The 19,743-nt window shown below is 33.7% G+C and overlaps 1 protein-coding gene across 1 annotated transcript in view; it reads right to left on the bottom strand.

Annotated features, from left to right (window-relative positions):
* LOC115874888 (inactive rhomboid protein 1) overlaps positions 1–19,743 on the bottom strand; it is a 143,175-nt gene that overhangs the window by 109,120 nt on the left and 14,312 nt on the right. The window contains exons 3-6 of the mRNA XM_030890187.1: positions 13,044–13,151; positions 11,141–11,275; positions 9,287–9,436; positions 4,516–4,779 (exon numbers count right to left, since the gene is read on the bottom strand). Of these exons, the coding sequence (XP_030746047.1) occupies positions 4,516–4,779; positions 9,287–9,436; positions 11,141–11,275; positions 13,044–13,151 (657 nt within the window). The remainder of the gene's footprint in view (positions 1–4,515; positions 4,780–9,286; positions 9,437–11,140; positions 11,276–13,043; positions 13,152–19,743) is intronic.

Below are 19,743 nucleotides of genomic sequence, written 5' to 3'. Positions count from 1 at the left end.
TTAGAATTATATATTTTTATAACAATTTTAATAACTACAACATTTATTCACAACGTAAAATAAAACAACAAATTATTGAGTCTACCCCACGTCTACCCTACATCATAGTTTTACATTTTTTAAATAAAATTAGAACGACACTGATAAACCGGAATTTAAGTCGGCCATATTTGAGGCCCATCGCGGTGTACCTAAGATTTTTGATATGCTCCTTCCTTAGTCTTCTTATTCAAAGACTTTTTCCAATAATTGAAAATTACTACCAATAATTATGACGTTCTGAATACTTTCATTAAAATTAGGTGAACAAACTTCTACGGCTAATTGAAACGACTAATTGATTCCACTGATTTAGAGGTTCTGAATGAAGCTTAAGCATTCAGAACGTCCAAATTAGTGGTACAGTTTCAATTAGTAGAAAAAGTTATCAAACTTTTAAGTTTTCCACTAATTATACTTCAAAATTTGTGAGAAATGTCGTTTTGGCCTTTGATTATCTTCCGTCAAGAGAAATTGTGGCTAGAAATCAAAAGTTGATTGTTTTATAACTTTTTTATAAGCTAAATATTAGGGTTTTTCTATGGATACAACTGACTAACGCAAGCTGTTGCTAAAATATTCTATTAATTTTAATTGTGTTTTTAAACATTGTGAATGATCGTATACTAAAAAGTATAAAGCGTAATTGATACCACTAATTTATTCCACTAATTGGGAGGTTCTGAATGAAGCTTTAGTATAATCGAATAATTTGAGTTGAGGATAAATCTAATGAAGGAATATGACAGATCATCAGCGTACCAACAACACCGATTGTCATGATACAAATAGTGCACCTAAATATGAAATTCTGTTTAAAAAAAAATGCGGAAAAAAATGAGAATACTTTACACAACTAAAAATTAGAACAAGCTTATGTTTCCCTGGCTCAACTATCGGTTCGAACTTTCCGTTTAGCTGATTAAAATAGTAAAAAATAGTAGACAGTAAATATTAGTAGTTTAGCTAGCTGAGGTTAAGTCCTGCGACTGGATCTCTCCGATTCTATTTTTACGGTCAAGTATAGTCCCCCACCATGTGCAGTTACCTGTAACACTAAATCAAGTCTGGACGTGTGTGTTTAGTCAAGTGAATTAGTTAACGAGAGCCTGCCGAAATATCGTGCCAAAACTATTTTTATTTTATTAAAAATGGTCCGCTGAAAAAGTCATCAAAAACTATAGACCAATAAGCCCACTACCTGTAACGTACAAACTATTCACAAAAATAATAAACACCAGAATACAAAACACGCTAGACGCTGCACAACCACGAGAACAAGCAGGCTTTAGAAGCGGCTTCAGCACGATTGACCACATACATATACTAAGAGAAACTATCAGCCCAACAAAAGAATACGAACTTCCACTAGCCATAGCCTTATAGGCTTTGAGAAGGATTTGGACTCGATGTACCCTAAGGCAATAAAAGAAGCCCTAGCGAAACAAGGTATACTCTGTTTTTTTTTCTCAGGTAAGATTTCGACAGACGATGACAGAAAATAAGCAGATGACCTAACCTAACCTAACCAATCTATTTATTTCACTAAAAAAAGTTTCTAATATTTTTTAAGTTAACTATGGATGGGTTTATATATAAATCCGTCGTGCGTCGTCTCTTGTTGTTTTTAATCAGTTTTATTGGTTTATGTCAAAAATGACAAATCATATTTTGAATATTATTGGATTGACGCAACGATGAACGATATACCTACGCATATGCGTATGAACTCGACTTAAGATTTTTGCGGCTTGTCAAACTCTTGTCAAATTATAGGTTATAATTTTGTGTCAAATTATGTCAAGTATCGATTTGCGAATTGCTTTTGGTTCGTGTTATTAGTTGTGTTTTTTGAAGTTAAGTGGAGGAAAAATCGAGGGAAACTTAACTGTAGACCCAGAGCACAGTTTGTAGTTAATATTCGGTGCCCAGACAGAGAGTTTTATACACAAATAAAGTTACCATCAGTAAAGTTTGTAAACTGTCTTGTATATCAAACATCTTGTATAATATGGTACTAAAAACTGGAGTACCTGCAAAATGTAACACCTGTAAAATAACATCACGCAATAGGTAAATAATATATTTTAGTACTGCAGAAACAATGTCAAAAGGTACTGGTTTAAAAAATTAAGATTAAAGTTAATTTAGCAGCTTTTAAAGTATAAAATTCAGTAAGTGTTATCATTAATAAAATATTTTGTTTTATTTATGTTGTGTTTCATTTATTACTGTGCAATATCATGTTTTTTATTTGCACAAAAATTATATTGATAAATATAATAATAAATGCAGGAAGTTTCTTGAAGCTTGAAAGTAAGAAATAGTTCTGTTTTATATGTTTTTGGTATGTGGTGTTTTATGTAAAACACATCCTTGTTTGTTTTCCACATATATATTTTGCTTGTACACATACCGTATTTTTTTAAAATTAAATAACTCGATTAGTTTTTTTCAGTTTTATACAGTTTTTTTACAATATTTTGAAGTAATCACTTGTCACTCAAATTTTAAATATAGGTATTTAATTGTACCAACTTTGTTATTTGTAAAATAAAATAAACTACTTTGAAGTTAAAATGACAGACACATCTATCACTGTCAATGATTTTATCGTTGGATAGACTATACTGACAGGCCTTAAGCCGCCTTAAGCTACATTCCAAATCAATTCGCTGGCCGAGTGGTACTTTGGCACGCAAGCTTATCATAATGTACTTCAGTGTACTCATTCACAACAAAATTCGACGCCAGAGTGCAAGTTGAAGTTGGATTGAAAGCTTGCAAGCTGCAAACTTCCACTTCAGCACGGAATTTTCGTTTGACAATTATGACAAATTTGACATTTAAATTTTAATAATTATTTTGTTTGTGTTGTTGTTACAAACCATTTTCCTGTGAAAAGTAAATAATTATTAAAAGAAAAATGAGTGAAGAGGACGCTATTCTTATTTTATTATGAGGACTTGTGGCTTTGCTGTTAAAAAAACGGCAATTATTATTGTTGCAGCTCAATAATTAGCTTTACCGAAAACCAAGGGGTTTACCAAAATCCAATAGATGGGGCGTCCGACCCGTATTAATGGCGAGAAAAAGTTTTGGGTGCTTGAGACACATTTTAGAAAAAAATCATCACTAAATGAAGTTTTTGTTTCCATTTTTTTAAACATAAAAACTTGGAAAACTTAATTAACAACTGTCCTGGATTTTGACTCTTCCAAAATCAAAACAAACAAATAACCTAAAAAATGTCAGAAGAACGTTTAAACACGCATGCGCAAAATTCGACTTGAAATTTGTTGTGAATGGTTCATTTCGTGCCGACTTTAACGTCGAAGTGCCACTCGGCCATGGAGACACTTTCGCCAATACATACAAAGAAGCCAAAGCGAGAGTAGATCCATATATGTATACAAAACAACCCCAGAGTTCCCAACTGGCAAAGGAGTACAACAGGGAGACGCGATATCCCCAAAGCTGTTTACAGCAACATTAGAAGAAATCTTCAGTTGACTGGACTGGACCAACAAAGGATTTCTTATATTGATGGAGAATATCTTAACCATCTAAGATTCGCTGATGGCATAGTCCTAATTGCCAATAGTCTTGAAGAAATACAAACACAAATTAATGAAGTAAATACAGCCAGCAATGGAGTGGGTCTGGAAAAATGAATTTAGCAAAAACTAAAGTAATGTACAACGAACTAGTGAAAAAAACCTTAGATTAACGAAAAAACATACATTCTAATAAATAACACAACACTGGAAATAGTAGAAGAATATATATATTTGGGACAACTAATACACAGCTCGGGATCTCTACTACCAGAAACCAACAGAAGAATTTAGTTAGCATGGAGTACTTAGAATAGAAAAAACTATTCGACCAATGTGTACTACCAGTCATGACCTATACGTGCGAAACCTGGGCACCTGAAACATCATAGGGAAACTGCATGTCGCACAACGTCCAATGAAACGAAATATGCTGGGAATAACCAAGAGAAGCCGTAAAATAATAGAGTGGATTCGACAAAAAACCCAGGTAATATAAGTCAGTCGTAACAGAGTCAAATCCCTCAAATGGCAATGCGCAGGACACCTGGCAAGAAGAATGAACAACAGATGAACCACAAAAATTACAGTATGGTACCCACGAGGAATTAAGAGACCTAGAGGAAAACCAAACCTGAGATAGGACCATGATATTTGGAAATTAGCAGGGATAACTTGGGCCCGCATAGCCAACAATAAACAACAATGGGCCCAACTACAAAGAGAGTATGCAAGGGAGGCTACGCCATAATTGGAAATGGTTGAATAAGCTAAAAATGAAAATGAGCCGGCAGCTGGATTCGAACCCAAGAGCTTAAGATTGGTAGACGAGAGCTGTACCTGGACGCTACTGATCACCTCACCTCATATAGACTTTGAGGGACAAAAACATGATTTAAACTAAGCTCGTAGGATATACCTTTGTTTACTGCTGGGTCGTTCTTCTGTAGGCGATGGAGCGGGTAGCGGAGGCGGTGGTGCGAATCTTTCTTGTGCTGCGGGTGCCACAGGACTGGGGAAAGCGCCGTGGGCGTAACAGTCCGAGGACTCGGGTTCACCTTCTGCAGGCGGGGGTGCGACAAATCGATCGCACGCTGGTGCCGGAGAGGGTGGTTCGGATGGCGCCGCCGGACCGAATGGTGCTGGCGCTGGTGGACAGGCCAAAATTGATGGTGTTGCTGGCCTGAAAATTAGTCAGAACAACATTAATATATAGAAAAATTATTAAAAGCTGGCGTGCGTGTCATTAAAGATGTCGAAAGTATTACCAAATTAAATTTCTAATAAATAAAACTTGTTGGAAACTTAGAGCGTACTGTTTCCTATTTCTTAGCAACTAAACGCGAATCTCTATATCAAACTCAAGAAACGCTGACAAAGGATCTCGCATCTTTGAATATCTATTTTATAAAATGAAGACTTCAACCCACTGCAAATAAAACAGGAGTGGCCAAATAACAAGTTGGCGAGTACTGAAATAAGCGTCCAGTTTCACACCGTTCTACGTAATAACAAATATCCAAAATATCTGGAGGTTACTCTAAACCGCACACCCCCTAACCTAACCTAACCTAACCAAATGTCCATCATTAAATATCCTTGAATGAGGTACAGCGTAGGTGATGCTGTATCTACTTCAGGGCTATTCAGCACAGCTGGAAATCTGTCATACAATTGTTTTTGTCTCCAGCCTTCTTCCTACTCTCTGATGTAATTTTTGTCGAATGTTACAGGTGGAGTGGTCCCTGCCAAACTCAGAGGCGAGAGATTGTCGTCGAGGGAGGTGATGGTTTGGTGGAGTGGGTGCTCTACTGATTATAGCTAATTAAAAAGTTTTTCTACTACTTTTGCATGGGCTTGTTTTATGTTTCGCAAACCGCTGCCACCTTTTTTCCTTTGCAGGTACATTCTGCTGACCAATGAGTTGGGATGGTGCAGGCGGTGTCTTGAGAGGGTCGTTCTAATCAGTCTATCCAGTCCCTCTAGATCTGTAGGGCTCCATCGTACCACTCCAAAGCTATACGTCGCAACAGGTAAGACCCACGCATTACTATCTTTGACCCAGAATACAGCTCTGTGTTAAGGATTATCTTTAGCCGTTTTCTTAAAGCTTCTTCAATCTGCTTTTTAATGGATGAGTGTTCTAGGACCATAGCTTGATATTGTAGACCTAAGTATTTATACCTTTCATTTGGCGGGAGTGGAGAAAATACCGAGTAGTCCATTAGGTATTGGGCTTCCAAAATTTGTCCTGCTTTAATGTTGATAAATGAACACTTTCCTATTCCAAAATATATACGGATTGATCTTGTGAACGAGGATACCAGCATAATTTTTATATACCGGGTGCGTCTCAAAAGTTGCTCACCCCTATAATTTTTTTATTTTTTTTAGAAAAAAAAACGAGATTCGGTATATTAGATTCCCCAATAGGATTGATAGACGTATTAAATTGTTTTTGGTCACTTCCTGTTTCACCGAAAATGACTACACCTTTTGATTCTTAAACAACACCCTCGGTATATTTTTCTTTTATTCGATTTATAATGACAATGAATAGAATGACGTATCATATGTTAACTTTTGAAATTTTGGACAAAAACACTAATTTTTAATAAAGGAGCCTTGGAAAAATAAATTTGATCGATTAATGTTTTTCGTGTCTTGTCCTGGCCGAGTAACAGATGCCCAAATCGTATTTTTAATCATATCTCAATTTTTTCAAATGGAACAAGTGCGGATTTAGCATATTTGGAAAAAAACATATTTTTACGAATAATTTGGCATCACACACTTGGTATTTCGAGTCAAATTGTCGTTATGAACTGCATGTTACAATTTCAAATAAACCATATGCGAAAATGCCAAAAGTTGACATATGATATGTCATTCTACTCAGAGTGTCATTTTCTATCGAATAAAGTAAGAAAATCCCGAGGGGGTCATTTAGAAATCAAAAGTTGTAATCATTTCTGGTGAAACAGGAAGTGACCAAAAACAATTGAATACGTCTATCATTCCTAATTTAGGAACTAGCTTCCAACATTCTGCTTAGTGGGTTTATTGGCACACAGAACCATAGGGGGCTAAGGTTGTCACCATGGAATACGCCTCGCTGAACTTTCATGCCGGTCGTTGTGTTGGATTCTGCCAACATTTACACTCAGGTTGGTTGGTTTGGTTTGGTTTCCCACTATGAAATAATCCCAACTATGAATATCCAGCAGCCAAGAATGCGGGACCGAGTGAAAGGCCTTTCGATAGTCTATCCAAGCCATCGAGAGGCTTCTCCCCTTATCCTTAGCATGCTTCGATATTATGGAATCCAGAATCAGCTACTCCTTACTTCTCCGAGCGTTCGGCCTGCATCCATTTTGATGTCTAGCGATAATTTCATTATGGTCTAGATGTGTGTTTATCATTTGCTCAATAAGAGTTTGCAGGGCAGGCAGGCATGTTGAGTTGCTCAGGCAGGAGTTGCTCAGGCATGAGTTGCTCAGGCAGGCATGTTATGGGTCTATAGTTCTGACACCTGCCCATGTCGCTGTTCTTTGGCAACAGCTAAGTTTTGTCCTTGATGAAAAAATTTGGCAGCAAGTGTCTTATGTACTGCAGTAAGGTTTTTCCACCAATATCCATGCATTTCTGGATATCCCCTTCCGTGAAGGCAACTTCCGGCATTGGTACGATACGGGTCATATTTTGGTATTCTTCTTCGATCCAATAGGCAGAGTTGTCATGACGTTCTGGATTGCTCCATATGTCTGCCCAATATTTGTACATTTCGTCTTGATTTGCTGGTTTCCCTGTCAAAGTTTCATCTGTCTTATTCCCGAGCCTGCGGTAGAAAAATAATAATCCCTGGTTTTGCCGAAATTGTTTATTTTGTTGATATCTCTTAACCCTTTTATTATATCGCCCCAGCCTACGCCCTAACGCTGCTATTTTTTGTTTCAGGTCTTTATGGTATACCTTCAACTTTTGTAACATATCAGGTGAGTGGAATTTAATTTTTATTCTTTTGTAGACGTTCTTCACTTGCTTTCGGATCTTAGCTGTCAGCTCCTGAACGTTAATATCCTTTTAATAAATATACTTTTCTTATTATGTAGTTTTAATCTCAAAAAGCACCTAGAACCAATAGCGCCCCTAGCCAAAAAATCCCTAAAGAGAAAAAAGACTAAAGAAGGATAAATACGAATAGCAAAAAACAACAATTAAGAACTCATAAACTTTTTTGCGAGGCTCCCAAAGTCGGACGTATGGAAACCCTACATAGAGGCATGCAAGATATACAGGGTCCGGCAATAGTGCGTCGGGCATCTGTAGCTCCTAGAATAAAAAACTTGCGAATTTTGTTTACGTGCAAACCTAAAGTATGTACCAGGATGTATTTCAGGAAAATATTTTAACTTCTATAGGGTAGCTGAAGAAACTGAGTGGGTCGGGATTATTTCTTTTTAAATGGAACACCCTGTATATTGTTGGATTTTTGGCTTCTTTTCAGATCACTTTACATAATTCTAAGATAAGAGTAAATATATTTCGATAGTTTTAGAGATATTAATAAATAAATAAAAAATATATATTTCCAGGCTTTCTTAAACAAATATGTCCTGAAATCAAAACAACTATTATTAGTTTGGTAACTAGTATTTACTTTAGATGCTCTGCACTTAACTTTGTTATAAATATGGTAATCGAAAACCATACAGAATGTTCAAAATTCTATGCCAAACTTTCTAAAATATAAAATAATTTTTCTTCGTTTTTTTAAATACTAACCTAACTTAACACCCTGGGGTATTATTTTTTCAGTAGATGGAGAATTAAAAAATGAACAATTTTTGAATTTAGAATATTTCAAAATTTTTAACGGTTTCGTAAATATTCGCGGTTTTATATTTCAAATGGCATTTTCCACAGTAAATTTTTATCATAGCCATCCAATGATTTTTCTCTCGTATTTTACCGTTGAAAGAGCCATATGAAATAATACCGCGAGTATTTGTGAAACCGTTAAAAATTTTGAAAAACTGTAAATTCAAAAAATGTTCATTTTTTAACTCTCCACGAGATAAAAAATAATAAACAGGGTGTTCCATTTAAGAAAATAAAGAAAAATTATTTTATATTTTGAAAAGTTTGGCGTAGAATTTTGGGCATCCTGTATGGTTTTCGATTATTATATTTATAGCAAAGTTAAGTGCAGACCATTTAAACTAAATACCTAATATAGTTTTGATTTCAGGACAGTTCTTGTATTTTAAATAATTTTTTTAAGAATGGCTAAAAAATATATATCTTTTTTTCTTGTTTATTAATATCTTTGAAATTATCGAAATATATTTACTGATATCTTAGGATTATGTAAAGTAATCTGAAACGAAGCCAAAAATGCAATAATATACAGGGTGTTCCATTTCAAAAAATCATCCCGATCCACTCATAGTTTTTTGAGTCACCCTGTAGAAGTTAAAATATTGTTCTGAGATACATCCTAGTACATACTTTTGTTACATACGGTTTGTACTTAAACAAAATTCCCAAGTTTTTTATTCTAGGATGCCCGACGCACTATTGCCGGCCCTGCATTAGAAACCACCAATACATAATATATATAATGGATGCACTTGTTGTCTGTGGGATAATGACTAATAAAAAACCGCTAATTTATTTATATTATGTACCTTTCGTATTGACCTGTCGACTCATATTGAGGTCTGGTCTGATGAAGGTCTCTTTGTAGTCTTTCTTTCCTATCCGAGCTAGACGATCTCTCTCTAATCTTGTAAATGTCGGATTTGGAGTTCCGTCTGTGTCGCTCAGTCGGAGTGTATCTGTAAGTATTATAATGCATATATTTCATATACATTCCTGTAAGTCGGTCATGCCAACGTCCCCTATCATTCCCAGAATGAAATATTAATTTTGATACAGCACACTATGGATCCGAAATGCCTCTTACGCAAGATACAGGGTGTTAAAGTTTTAGAAAAATTAAAGATATTCTTTAATAATTTTTTAACAGCTGAACGTATCGTTATAAAATTTCATTATAGGAGTCTACCTAACAGAGACACTTTAAATGTAAAAAGAAGAGGTTTTAGTTTCAACCAGTGGCGTAGATGTGATACGCATCAGGTAATTTAGTCAAAAAAAAATAGTACGCCACTGATGAAAATAAAAATTTCGGAGTTTTTTTATTTACTCGGTTTATTTCCAAGAAAAAATGTCTCTTGCAACTTTCTCCTAACACCATTTTGTCACAATTTAAAAATAAATAATTTTTTTAATGAGAATCTTAAATACAGCGAATTATTATAACTAGAGGGCAGAAACACATGTGCATCGTTAGCTCCCTTCATCTTGGGTAACTTTTTACTATTAGCTCTAAATAAATTTTTAAAAAAGTATAAATTTAAACTAGATTTTTTTTATTGTTAGTAATAAAATTCTCAGTTTTAAGGTAGTTATAATAATTCGCATATTTAAGGTTCTCTTTAAAAAAAATATTTATTTTTAAATTGTGACAAAATGGTGTTAGATAGAAAAAAGTTACAAGAGACATTTTTTCTTGGAAATAAACCGAGTAAATAAAAAAACTCTGAAATATTTATTTTTATCAGTGGCGTACTACTTTTTTTGAAAATATTAGCCGATCCCTATCCCTATCATTCCTCGAAAGCATGACCGACTTACAGGAATCACCCTGTATATGTTTTAGGTAAAAATGTATTAGAAATTATAAATATTTGAATTTTACCCGACACGTGAAAGGACTCCATTGTGGACTATTTGGCGAAGGTTCTTTAAAAAGTTTTATTAGTGTGTTGTATTTATTTTTTATTGTGTTTATACTTGTAAAATAAATTAGTTAAGTGGTTTATCGTGTGTTTTGAATTAACACCCACGGAATCCGTAACAATATTTTCAACTTAAGTTACGTTTATTTCCATGAAATCCAATTCCATATTCCGGTATATCTAAATCACTTAGAACTTATGCTGGATTCAGAGTTCCGTAGCCGTAAGACGTAAGCCGTATCGTTAGCCGTAAGACTTAAGACGCAAGGAAAGCCATTCATAGTTGCCGTAAGACGTAACGATAACTTCATCGTAAGCGTGCGCATTACCGTTTTTAATAGGTTATGTTGTTGTTTGGGTTGTGAATGTTGTGAATAAAACTATAATACTCCTTATTTATTTTGTTATTATTAATTTAATTGAACTAAAATGGACACGGACAATTATATTTTCGTTGCCGAAGTGAAATATCTGTGAAATATATTATAAAAGTTGTAGAAATGGCTACCGAGTACCACCGAACCTAGCCGACAACACCCGATTCGATAAGACGTAACGTAAGAATTAAAATTGGTTCATTTCTTACGTCTTACGGCATACGGCTTACGGCATACGGAGATCTATGAACGCAATCATATGATTGTGAAGGTCGATATCCCTTACGTCTTAACGATACGGCTTACGTCTTACGGCTACGGAACTCTGAATCCAGCATTAGAATCACTGTATTTTCAGTACCTTTCAATCGCACAAGTCTCTTGCGCCGTCGCCTCCATTGCTTCATTTTGCTGCAAATGGTACTTCTTGTCAAAAGTGTGGTACCTCTCCGAAGACGGAGTAGGAGTACGTGAGTAAACAGCGGCAACATGGTATCTAGAAACAAAACTTTAAATTAAATGTCAAGGTTGTTTTTATTTGTGGGATCTTGGTAAAAAGAGTCAAGTTTATTATTTAGTGACTGGTCGACGTGTCGACAAATATACCGGGTGCGTCTTAAAAGTGGCTCACCCCTATAACTTTTTTATTTTTTCAGATAAAAAACTGAGATTTGGTATATTAATATGGCATAAATTAGGATTGATTGACGTATTCAATTGTTTTTGGTCACTTCCTGTTTCACCGGAAATGACTGCAACTTTTGATTTTTAAATGGCACCCTCGGTATTTTTACTTTATTCGATAGAAAATGACATTTTAAATAGAATGACATAGCATATGTCAACCTTTGACATTTTAGAATATGGTTTATTTGAAATTGCAACATGCGACTCATAGCGACAATTTGAATCGAAATACCAAGTGTGTGGTACCAAATTATTCGTAAAAAAATGCTTTTTCCAAATATGCTAATGAGCCACCCTCGTTCCATTTAAAAAAAATTGAGTTATGATTAAAAATACGATTTGGGCATCTTTTAACCGGACAGGACAAGACACGAAAAACATTAAACGATCAAATCTATTTTTCCAAGGCTCTTGATTAAAAATTAGTGTTTTTGACAGAGTTTTTAACATGGCACTCTAGATTGAAATTTAAAATTCAATTTTGTTTTAAGCAAAAATGTCAAAAGTTGACATATGATATATCATTCTTTTCAGAATGTCATTTTGTATCGAATAAAGTAAAAAAATATCGAGGGTGCCATTTAAAAATCAAAAGTTGTAGTCATTTCCGGTGAAACAGGAAGTGACCGAAAACAATTGAATACGTCAATCAATCCTAATTTATGTCATATACTAACATGCCAAATCTCGTTTTTTATCTGAAAAAAATAAAAAAGTTATAGGGGTGAGCCACTTTTGAGACGCACCCGGTATTGTCTTCCTAAATTCTCCTTTATTTGTGACGGTAAATATTATTAAAACTTGTAGGATTATTATTAGATGTATTATTTGTTATTTAAGTAAAAAAGTTTTATTTAGCTAAAAAGAAGAAGAATGAGTATGTATATTTCATATCAATTAAACTTTTAGTTAAGTAATCGAGGGCGCGATTTTTAAATTCATTGTTGCCAACCATGGACATATTCGGCGCCGTGCTGAATAACTGGAATTTAAATTTCGCGCTGCGGATTCAGGTGGTAGCTCTGCTGTAAAAAATATCAAGTTGCCGCATTTAATCACAAAACTTATCTATTATTACTATAAATCTATTTCCGTATTGTAAGGGAATTTTAAATTGTGTCTTTATTTTCGAGAAAATTTAGTCCAAACATAAGGAATATTTTGTTGATGTTTGACCTTTAAAATCTTAAAAATAAAGAAGTTATTAAAAAATGTGCTACAATACGGATATAGTATAATCCTTTATCTTTAATTTCCTTCTTCATTTCTGTAAAAATACCTAGCCAGTTTTACATAAAACGATAAATGCCGAATGCTTATTTTGTTACTTTTTCTGACTAGTAAAATGGACTAGTAAAAAGTCCATTTAGAACAATTATTCACTTGTATCCCTTTTATTCTAAGCCCCTAAGTTATCGTCTACTTTCTGTTTAAGCGAAAGTACCAGAAAGTGAAAAACTTAGGATGGCTAAATCTCTATAGGTAATTATTGTGTTTAATTAGGAAGTGTTGAAAATTGACTGAAATTAAACTTATGTAAAAATAACTGAACTTTAGAATATACGAATAATGTTTACCTTTCCAGACTACCATGTGAGTACCTATCGTTATTGCCGGATCTAGAGTACCGGCTAGCATTTGTAGAAGATGCTGATAGGCACGGAGAGCGTTCATTATATTGGTACCTGAAATGTAATAAATAAATTAATTAATAATATCAAAAATTAAAAAAATATTATTATTATAAATTCATTATCAAATATAAATTAATTAATTTAGTCGTTTTTACCTCGTTTTCGAATATGAGAGAGAATTTAGGTTTGTTCCAACCCGCCATAGAACCGTCACCGAACGATCACGCTCGTGCGCAGTAATTCAATTGTGTTCCAACCGAGATTTGACGGTTATCGGACGATCCTATTTGCGTACCAACCTACTTTGGGATCGTTTAGTTACGATTTCAGAACGGTCATTTCGGTACATGGTCCAAATTGAGAACTGTTTGGGTTGACTTGCGCATTAAAGCATATTGGCAGGGATTATCGATGTTTAACAGCTGATTCTGGTCCGGCGTCCGGCTGATACTTCTGTCTTGGTTATTTTTTACAAATTCCAATACGTGCGCGTTATACTTTTCACTTGTGTGGAGTAAATCGGAAATTTTAGTTAATTTTTTATTTATAAAATAATGTTCGAAGATTTTACCACTGCAATGAAATAACAGGAAACTACGCATAACAGGATCATAAAAGAGGGGATAGGTAAGTGAGTTAGTGACTATACAGTTGAAACAACACTTACCAACAATTACTGAATTCTGATTCTCCATTTCAAGAATAATAATTATTATTATTGCAAATTGCAAACAAAAATAATAGGGTTATGTTATGAAATTCTAAACAAAAACAAAAAACCGATTGATACACTTTTGACAGTCCCGAAAACAATCCACAAAGCGTTCCAACGTTGATACTTTTTGCACCGTCACGAAACTATTCGAAGTCCGCGCATGCTAACAAAGTGCATGAAAACTGATTCGAGTACGATTTCGAAACGATCCCGAAATGCTGGTTGGAACAAACCTTTTAAAATGTAGTTGTGATCAGAAAGTCTGTAAATTTATGTGAAATAAAATATAAGAATAAAATAATAAAAAAATGTAACATAATCTACAGTATGTCCCCGGATTGTCTTTACAAGAGGAAAAACTTCATTATAGAACATTTTGAGAAAAATGCATTCTTCATAAAAATTTTTGCTTATCCTAAAATAAATCATAAAGCATGAAATATAACACCTGTTTATACTTCTCCAAATTTCCATACCGTTTAAGAGAAAATTATAGAAAACATGAAAAAATATGGTTGTTCTCTTTGAATAAGAAGACATAGGAAGGAGCATAATGCTATCCATGTATTCATGCATGGTGGGCGGAAAAAGCTCTCTAGGGTGGGGATCCTTGACAGTTCTGTTTGACGATTCATTTGACACATTTGAATTTGATTTGGAATTTTGTGGATTTGTCAGTCTTTACGGAGCTTATTTTATGTTATTTATTATTTATTCTACTAGGTACTGATAGTTGTATAAAGGTAGTAAATCTAGATGGAAATTGTGGCAGAACTTAAATTAACAGTGACATTATCGCGATTTATCGAAAAAGACTCTAAAATAGTTGGTTGTGTAGCGTGCGGTAGATCTCGACAAAAATTGAGTGAAATAATGGAACAACTTTTCGCTAGTAAGTGACTATATAATATACCGTATGATCGAAAAAAAACGGCGTCCAGTTGGCTGGGAAATGAACATCAATGACATTTCCCATATAAATTTACATTTAAAATGACAGCGATCTTCATTCCATAGCCATCGCTGACGCCGTTTTTTCTCGATCATACGGTACATACGTGTAGTAAACCGATCATTTATGAAAAATTCACTTAAATTAACTAAATTATATATTTTCTTGCATTTTAGCTTTTATTTATTACTTGTCAAAGATCAGATGTCAAAGAATTTTGATACGTTAATTTGACTGACCTGCTTCAGTAGCGTATCGGATGTTTGTGTTAATAAATACTTATTATAACTTATCTATTTTTATTAGAATTATATATTTTAATATTTTTTATATAACATTTATTCACAACGTAAAATAAAATAACAAATTATTGAGTCTAGCCCACGTCTACCCTACATCATAGTTTTACATTTTTTAAATAAAATTAGAACGGCACTGATAAACCGGAATTTAAGTCGGCCATATTTGAGGCCCATCCAACCTAAGATTTTTGATATGCTCCTTCCTTAGTCTTCTTATTCAAAGGTTGTTCTGAATCAAAACGCGTTTCTATGGTAATATAATTTGCATTTCATTCTTTGATAGATTGTTATTGAGAAAATTTTAATTAACGTCATCTTTTCTGCTGTTCTAAAATGTTAAAGAAGCACAAAATTTATTTTGTTTAATGTTACAAAATAAATGATTTTTAGAACTGAGTTACAGAAAATTGAGCTACATTTTTATGTTTTTTTTTATTTTCTCTAAAACGGTAATATTAAATATTCTCTAATATATCTACTGTGTGGTGCATCGAAACACGGGATATAGGAAATCCCAGGTAAATTTAAAATGATAAAATATTATCTTCTTAGATGATTTTATGTAAAAATTGTAGATATTAGACTTTTTTGAAGAGGCGTTAAAGTTGTACTTTCATATAGAATTTTGTTTTATTTGGAATATGCATCTAAAAGTTATTTGCAAAAATCTACCTTCAAATTATAGTACGAGAGCTAGCAACGTCAGAAAAACAAGTATTTTAAGGCGTCTGGCTCTTTGATATAGATAATCTTTTACTATGCTCTCTAGAACACCATGCGGCCCGTCTGGCTGCCGGTAAACGTTCCGTTCCCTACTGCGCATTGAAAGAAGATCCTATATTTTTATTAGTCCTTTAAATTCTAGTATTGAATATAATCCGACCGAGTACCGAGTCTCCATAGCTCAGCGCGTAGAGGTTCCGCCTATTAAGCAAGGAGTCAGAGTTCGAATCCGGGTCAGAACAAAAACTATTTTAGAGTCTCTTTCGATAAATCGCGATAGTGTCACTGTTAATTTAAGTGCTGCCACAATTTCCATCTAGATTTACTACCTTTATACAACTATCAGTAGTAGAATAAATAACATAAAATAACCTCCGTAAAGACTGACAAATCCACAAAATTTCAAATCAAATTCAAATGTGTCAAGTTTAGATTGGAAAGTGCCCATAAGGACAATGTAAACACTATTTGGCGCTATTCTTGCAACGGTCGCGACCCAAAACTTTTGAAAATTTCGGAGCGGTTCGGCTTTTTCCGGAATTATATCGCCAAATATTGTTTATTCAAATTTATTATTATTTTCGTTTAATTTTATAAATAAAATACAGTGTGTTGCATACAAGAAACTTTATTTTATATAAGGACTTTGACATTTGATTCTGACTTTGACAAGAGAAAATTATTTCTGTTTTTGTTTGCCGTTGTTCTTAGCGACCGCTATAGCAGCGCCAGATCGCGTATAACGGTCGCGACCCAACATAATTTCGCGATTTAAAATTTATACGGGCTTTCCAATCTAAACTTGTTGCATTTATCTATGAATGTGTCAAATGAATCGTCAAACAGAACTGTCAAGGATCCCCACCCTAGAGTGCTTTTATGGCGCCGAGGATTCAGAGTTCGAATCCGGGTCAGAGCAAAGACTTTTTTATTTTATTTTCGTTTATATTCTGATAGTAAGTATTAAATATTTGTTTTTTTTTAAATCACCAGAATAAGTATTTAATACTTTACTATCAGAATATAAACGAAAATAAAATAAAAAAGTCTTTGCTCTGACCCGGATTCGAACTCTGAATCCTCGGTTCGTAGTCTGATACTCTACGCACTGCGCTATGGAGACATGTTCGATTTATATTCAATACTAGAATTTATAGGTCTAAAGTAAAAAAAAATATATATAGGACCTCCTTCTGATGCGCAGTAGTGACCGCAACGGGTATCAATAGCACAGTAAACGATATAGCAAAGAGCCAGCTTTCTTAAAATACTTTCTCGAAAACATTGCTAGGCTCTTAGACTATTACTAAAAATTTATAATACGGCCCAGAGAAAGCTACAATTAAAATACCAACAAAAATATGACTTTGTCATTGTCAAATTCGATGTCACATTTTTAGGATATTTTTTTATTTTGTCACATTACAAGGATATATGAGGTTTGGAAAGAATGGTTATTTTTTTCTGAATTGGAATGATCATTTATAAAAGAATTAGTTGAATTGAGAATTAGTTGAACTGTATTCGCGGAGTATGACTTAATTGCTGTTCATTACCAGATCACTCGCAGCCCTCGCTCCTACCACATACCATCCACAATAAATTAACAAATAAAAGAAATATTTGTAACTAAGAGAACCAGGGGCGGCTCGTAGCACTGGAAGATGGTGAGGCACATTAGAAGAGAATTTTTATTAGTATGTATATAGGGTGACCATTTGTACGAGGAAGTCCAATATCTTCGTAGTTGACAAATATATGAAAAAAAAGTTCTATTTAAAAAAGTGCATATCCTAAAAAAAATTTTCTTTAAAATTGCAATCGCATTACCATTTTTCTGTACAGAATTGGGTTCAACATAAAATTCAGCATACATCACACTATTGATTTATTTGAAGCACTATATATGCGGGATTTCCATGATAATTCATATTTGAAAAATTTCATTTTTTAAAAAGTGGTAAAAACCTGGAGTGAATTTAACTTATTGATATATTATTGCTTAAGTATGTATATAGCGAGGTATGTAGGAGAAAAGAAGAAATCCGAGAAAAATTTACATTATTATATACAGGGATTTTTTTATGGCAGGGCCAACATTGCAATATTATAATGCTATATCTCAAATTTTTTTTTAAATGCATTACACACTGTATATTATTTTTAGTATTTTAGATACCTACAGACTTAAAAATCGCACATTTTTGTATTTAAAATATTTCTAAATTTTTAGCAGTTGCCTTAAGCCTTATGTAATATAATTCGCAGTATTATACCGTATGATCGAATAAAAACGGCGTCAGCGATGGCTATGAAATGAAGATCGCTGTCATTGTATATGTAAAATTATATGGGAAATGTCATCGATCGTTATTTTCAAGCCAACTGGACGCCGTTTTTTTTCGATCATACGGTACCTATTACATAGGGCTATTGCAACAGTAAATTTTTATCAAAGCGACCTCAGGATATTTTGTCTTATATTTTACTCTGTATGGTAAAATTTTGTTTTTCTACCCATCCTATAAAAATAAAACAAAATGAAATCTCTGTAACAGGTTGCTTTACTTTTTGACTATACGAGTACACAATTTATCTAGAAATGATTCGAATTCGAAAAACTTTACCTGGGGAAGTCCTCTGATGATGCATGGTCCCTCTAAATCATCATATCAATCAACAAGTCACTGCTCACTTTTTAGGTATTTATATTAATCAATTAGAGACAAAACAGTGCAATAACCGGCAGAGTTAATTCAAACTGTAATTCAAACTAATACAAATTCCCAAATAATGCAATTCTGCATTTTCAGCCTGTCGCCTAAAATATCTCGGGCTGATCGGGAAGTGATACATATTTTTAACGATCGACTTTTAAGGTTTAAATTTACATTTGAGGCTCGCCTCAATACGGTCTTTTTACGCGCTACTACTCCATACATTTTATCTCTCTTCAACTAAAGGTTTTGCCTATACTTTTTCTTTTCATTCTATAGATTTAAGATTCCAGTGAACGCTGTCGCTCCGTCAATGCGATATACCACAATACGTTACACAAGGAAAGGCGAGAGGCAAACCTCTGCACATATACTTCTTAAAGAACAAATGAGATGGATATATATATATATATATATATATATATATATATATATATATATATATATATATATATATATATATATATATATATATATATATATATATATATATATATATATATATATATATATATATATCGTCGAGTTTGTCGCATATGGGAAAGGAAGCGCGTTTAAAGGAATACCATCGACGTAATTTATTGTAGAATGACGGATAAAAAATACAATTATTATTGATTGCAAATAGGGAAAAAAATATAAAATTGTGATTAAAGATGTATCGATTAATACGTGTAATTCTTCAAATGTATTGGTGAGGCACTGCCTCATCTGCCTCATAGGACAAGCCGCCCCTGAAGAGAACCTTATTAAACTATACTAATTAATAAAATGTTTATATCCCCCATTCACAGCTATACAATACCCCAAATGATTAGTTAATGATAAGTTAAATAATAATGAATGATTTAGATAAATTCACACCTCACAATACAAAGCTGTTAAGGGGAGAATCTTTAGCTTCCACAGACATCCACGTTTTCAGCTCATCTAAATTTTTGTATTTAATATGCCCATAAAGACGTTTTTCGAGTGTTCTCCACAGGAAGAAACCGTTATTGTTGTTTTCTTCCTGTTCACTTATTTTTGTCTTCACACTTTCATGTGCTTAAACTGTACCAACTTAAACTGGGCTCAAACCCCTGCCTAGTAGTTTATTCTTTAAACTGTTGACCTATTCAGTATAAGCTTTTCGGAGACTGAGCTGCGAACTAATCTAACACAGCGGGAATACTATTTCCCGCAAAATGCCGTTTACCCATCGTAACTTTTTTATGTTTATCGTGTTGCGAAA

This window comes from Sitophilus oryzae, unplaced genomic scaffold (assembly GCF_002938485.1).
Source record: "Sitophilus oryzae breed Bouriz unplaced genomic scaffold, Soryzae_2.0 scaffold_1307_pilon_pilon, whole genome shotgun sequence".
Taxonomy (NCBI): Eukaryota; Metazoa; Arthropoda; class Insecta; order Coleoptera; family Curculionidae; genus Sitophilus; species Sitophilus oryzae.
The sequence above is the reverse complement of the archived record's forward strand: the minus strand, read 5'-3'. Positions and strand labels throughout refer to the sequence as shown.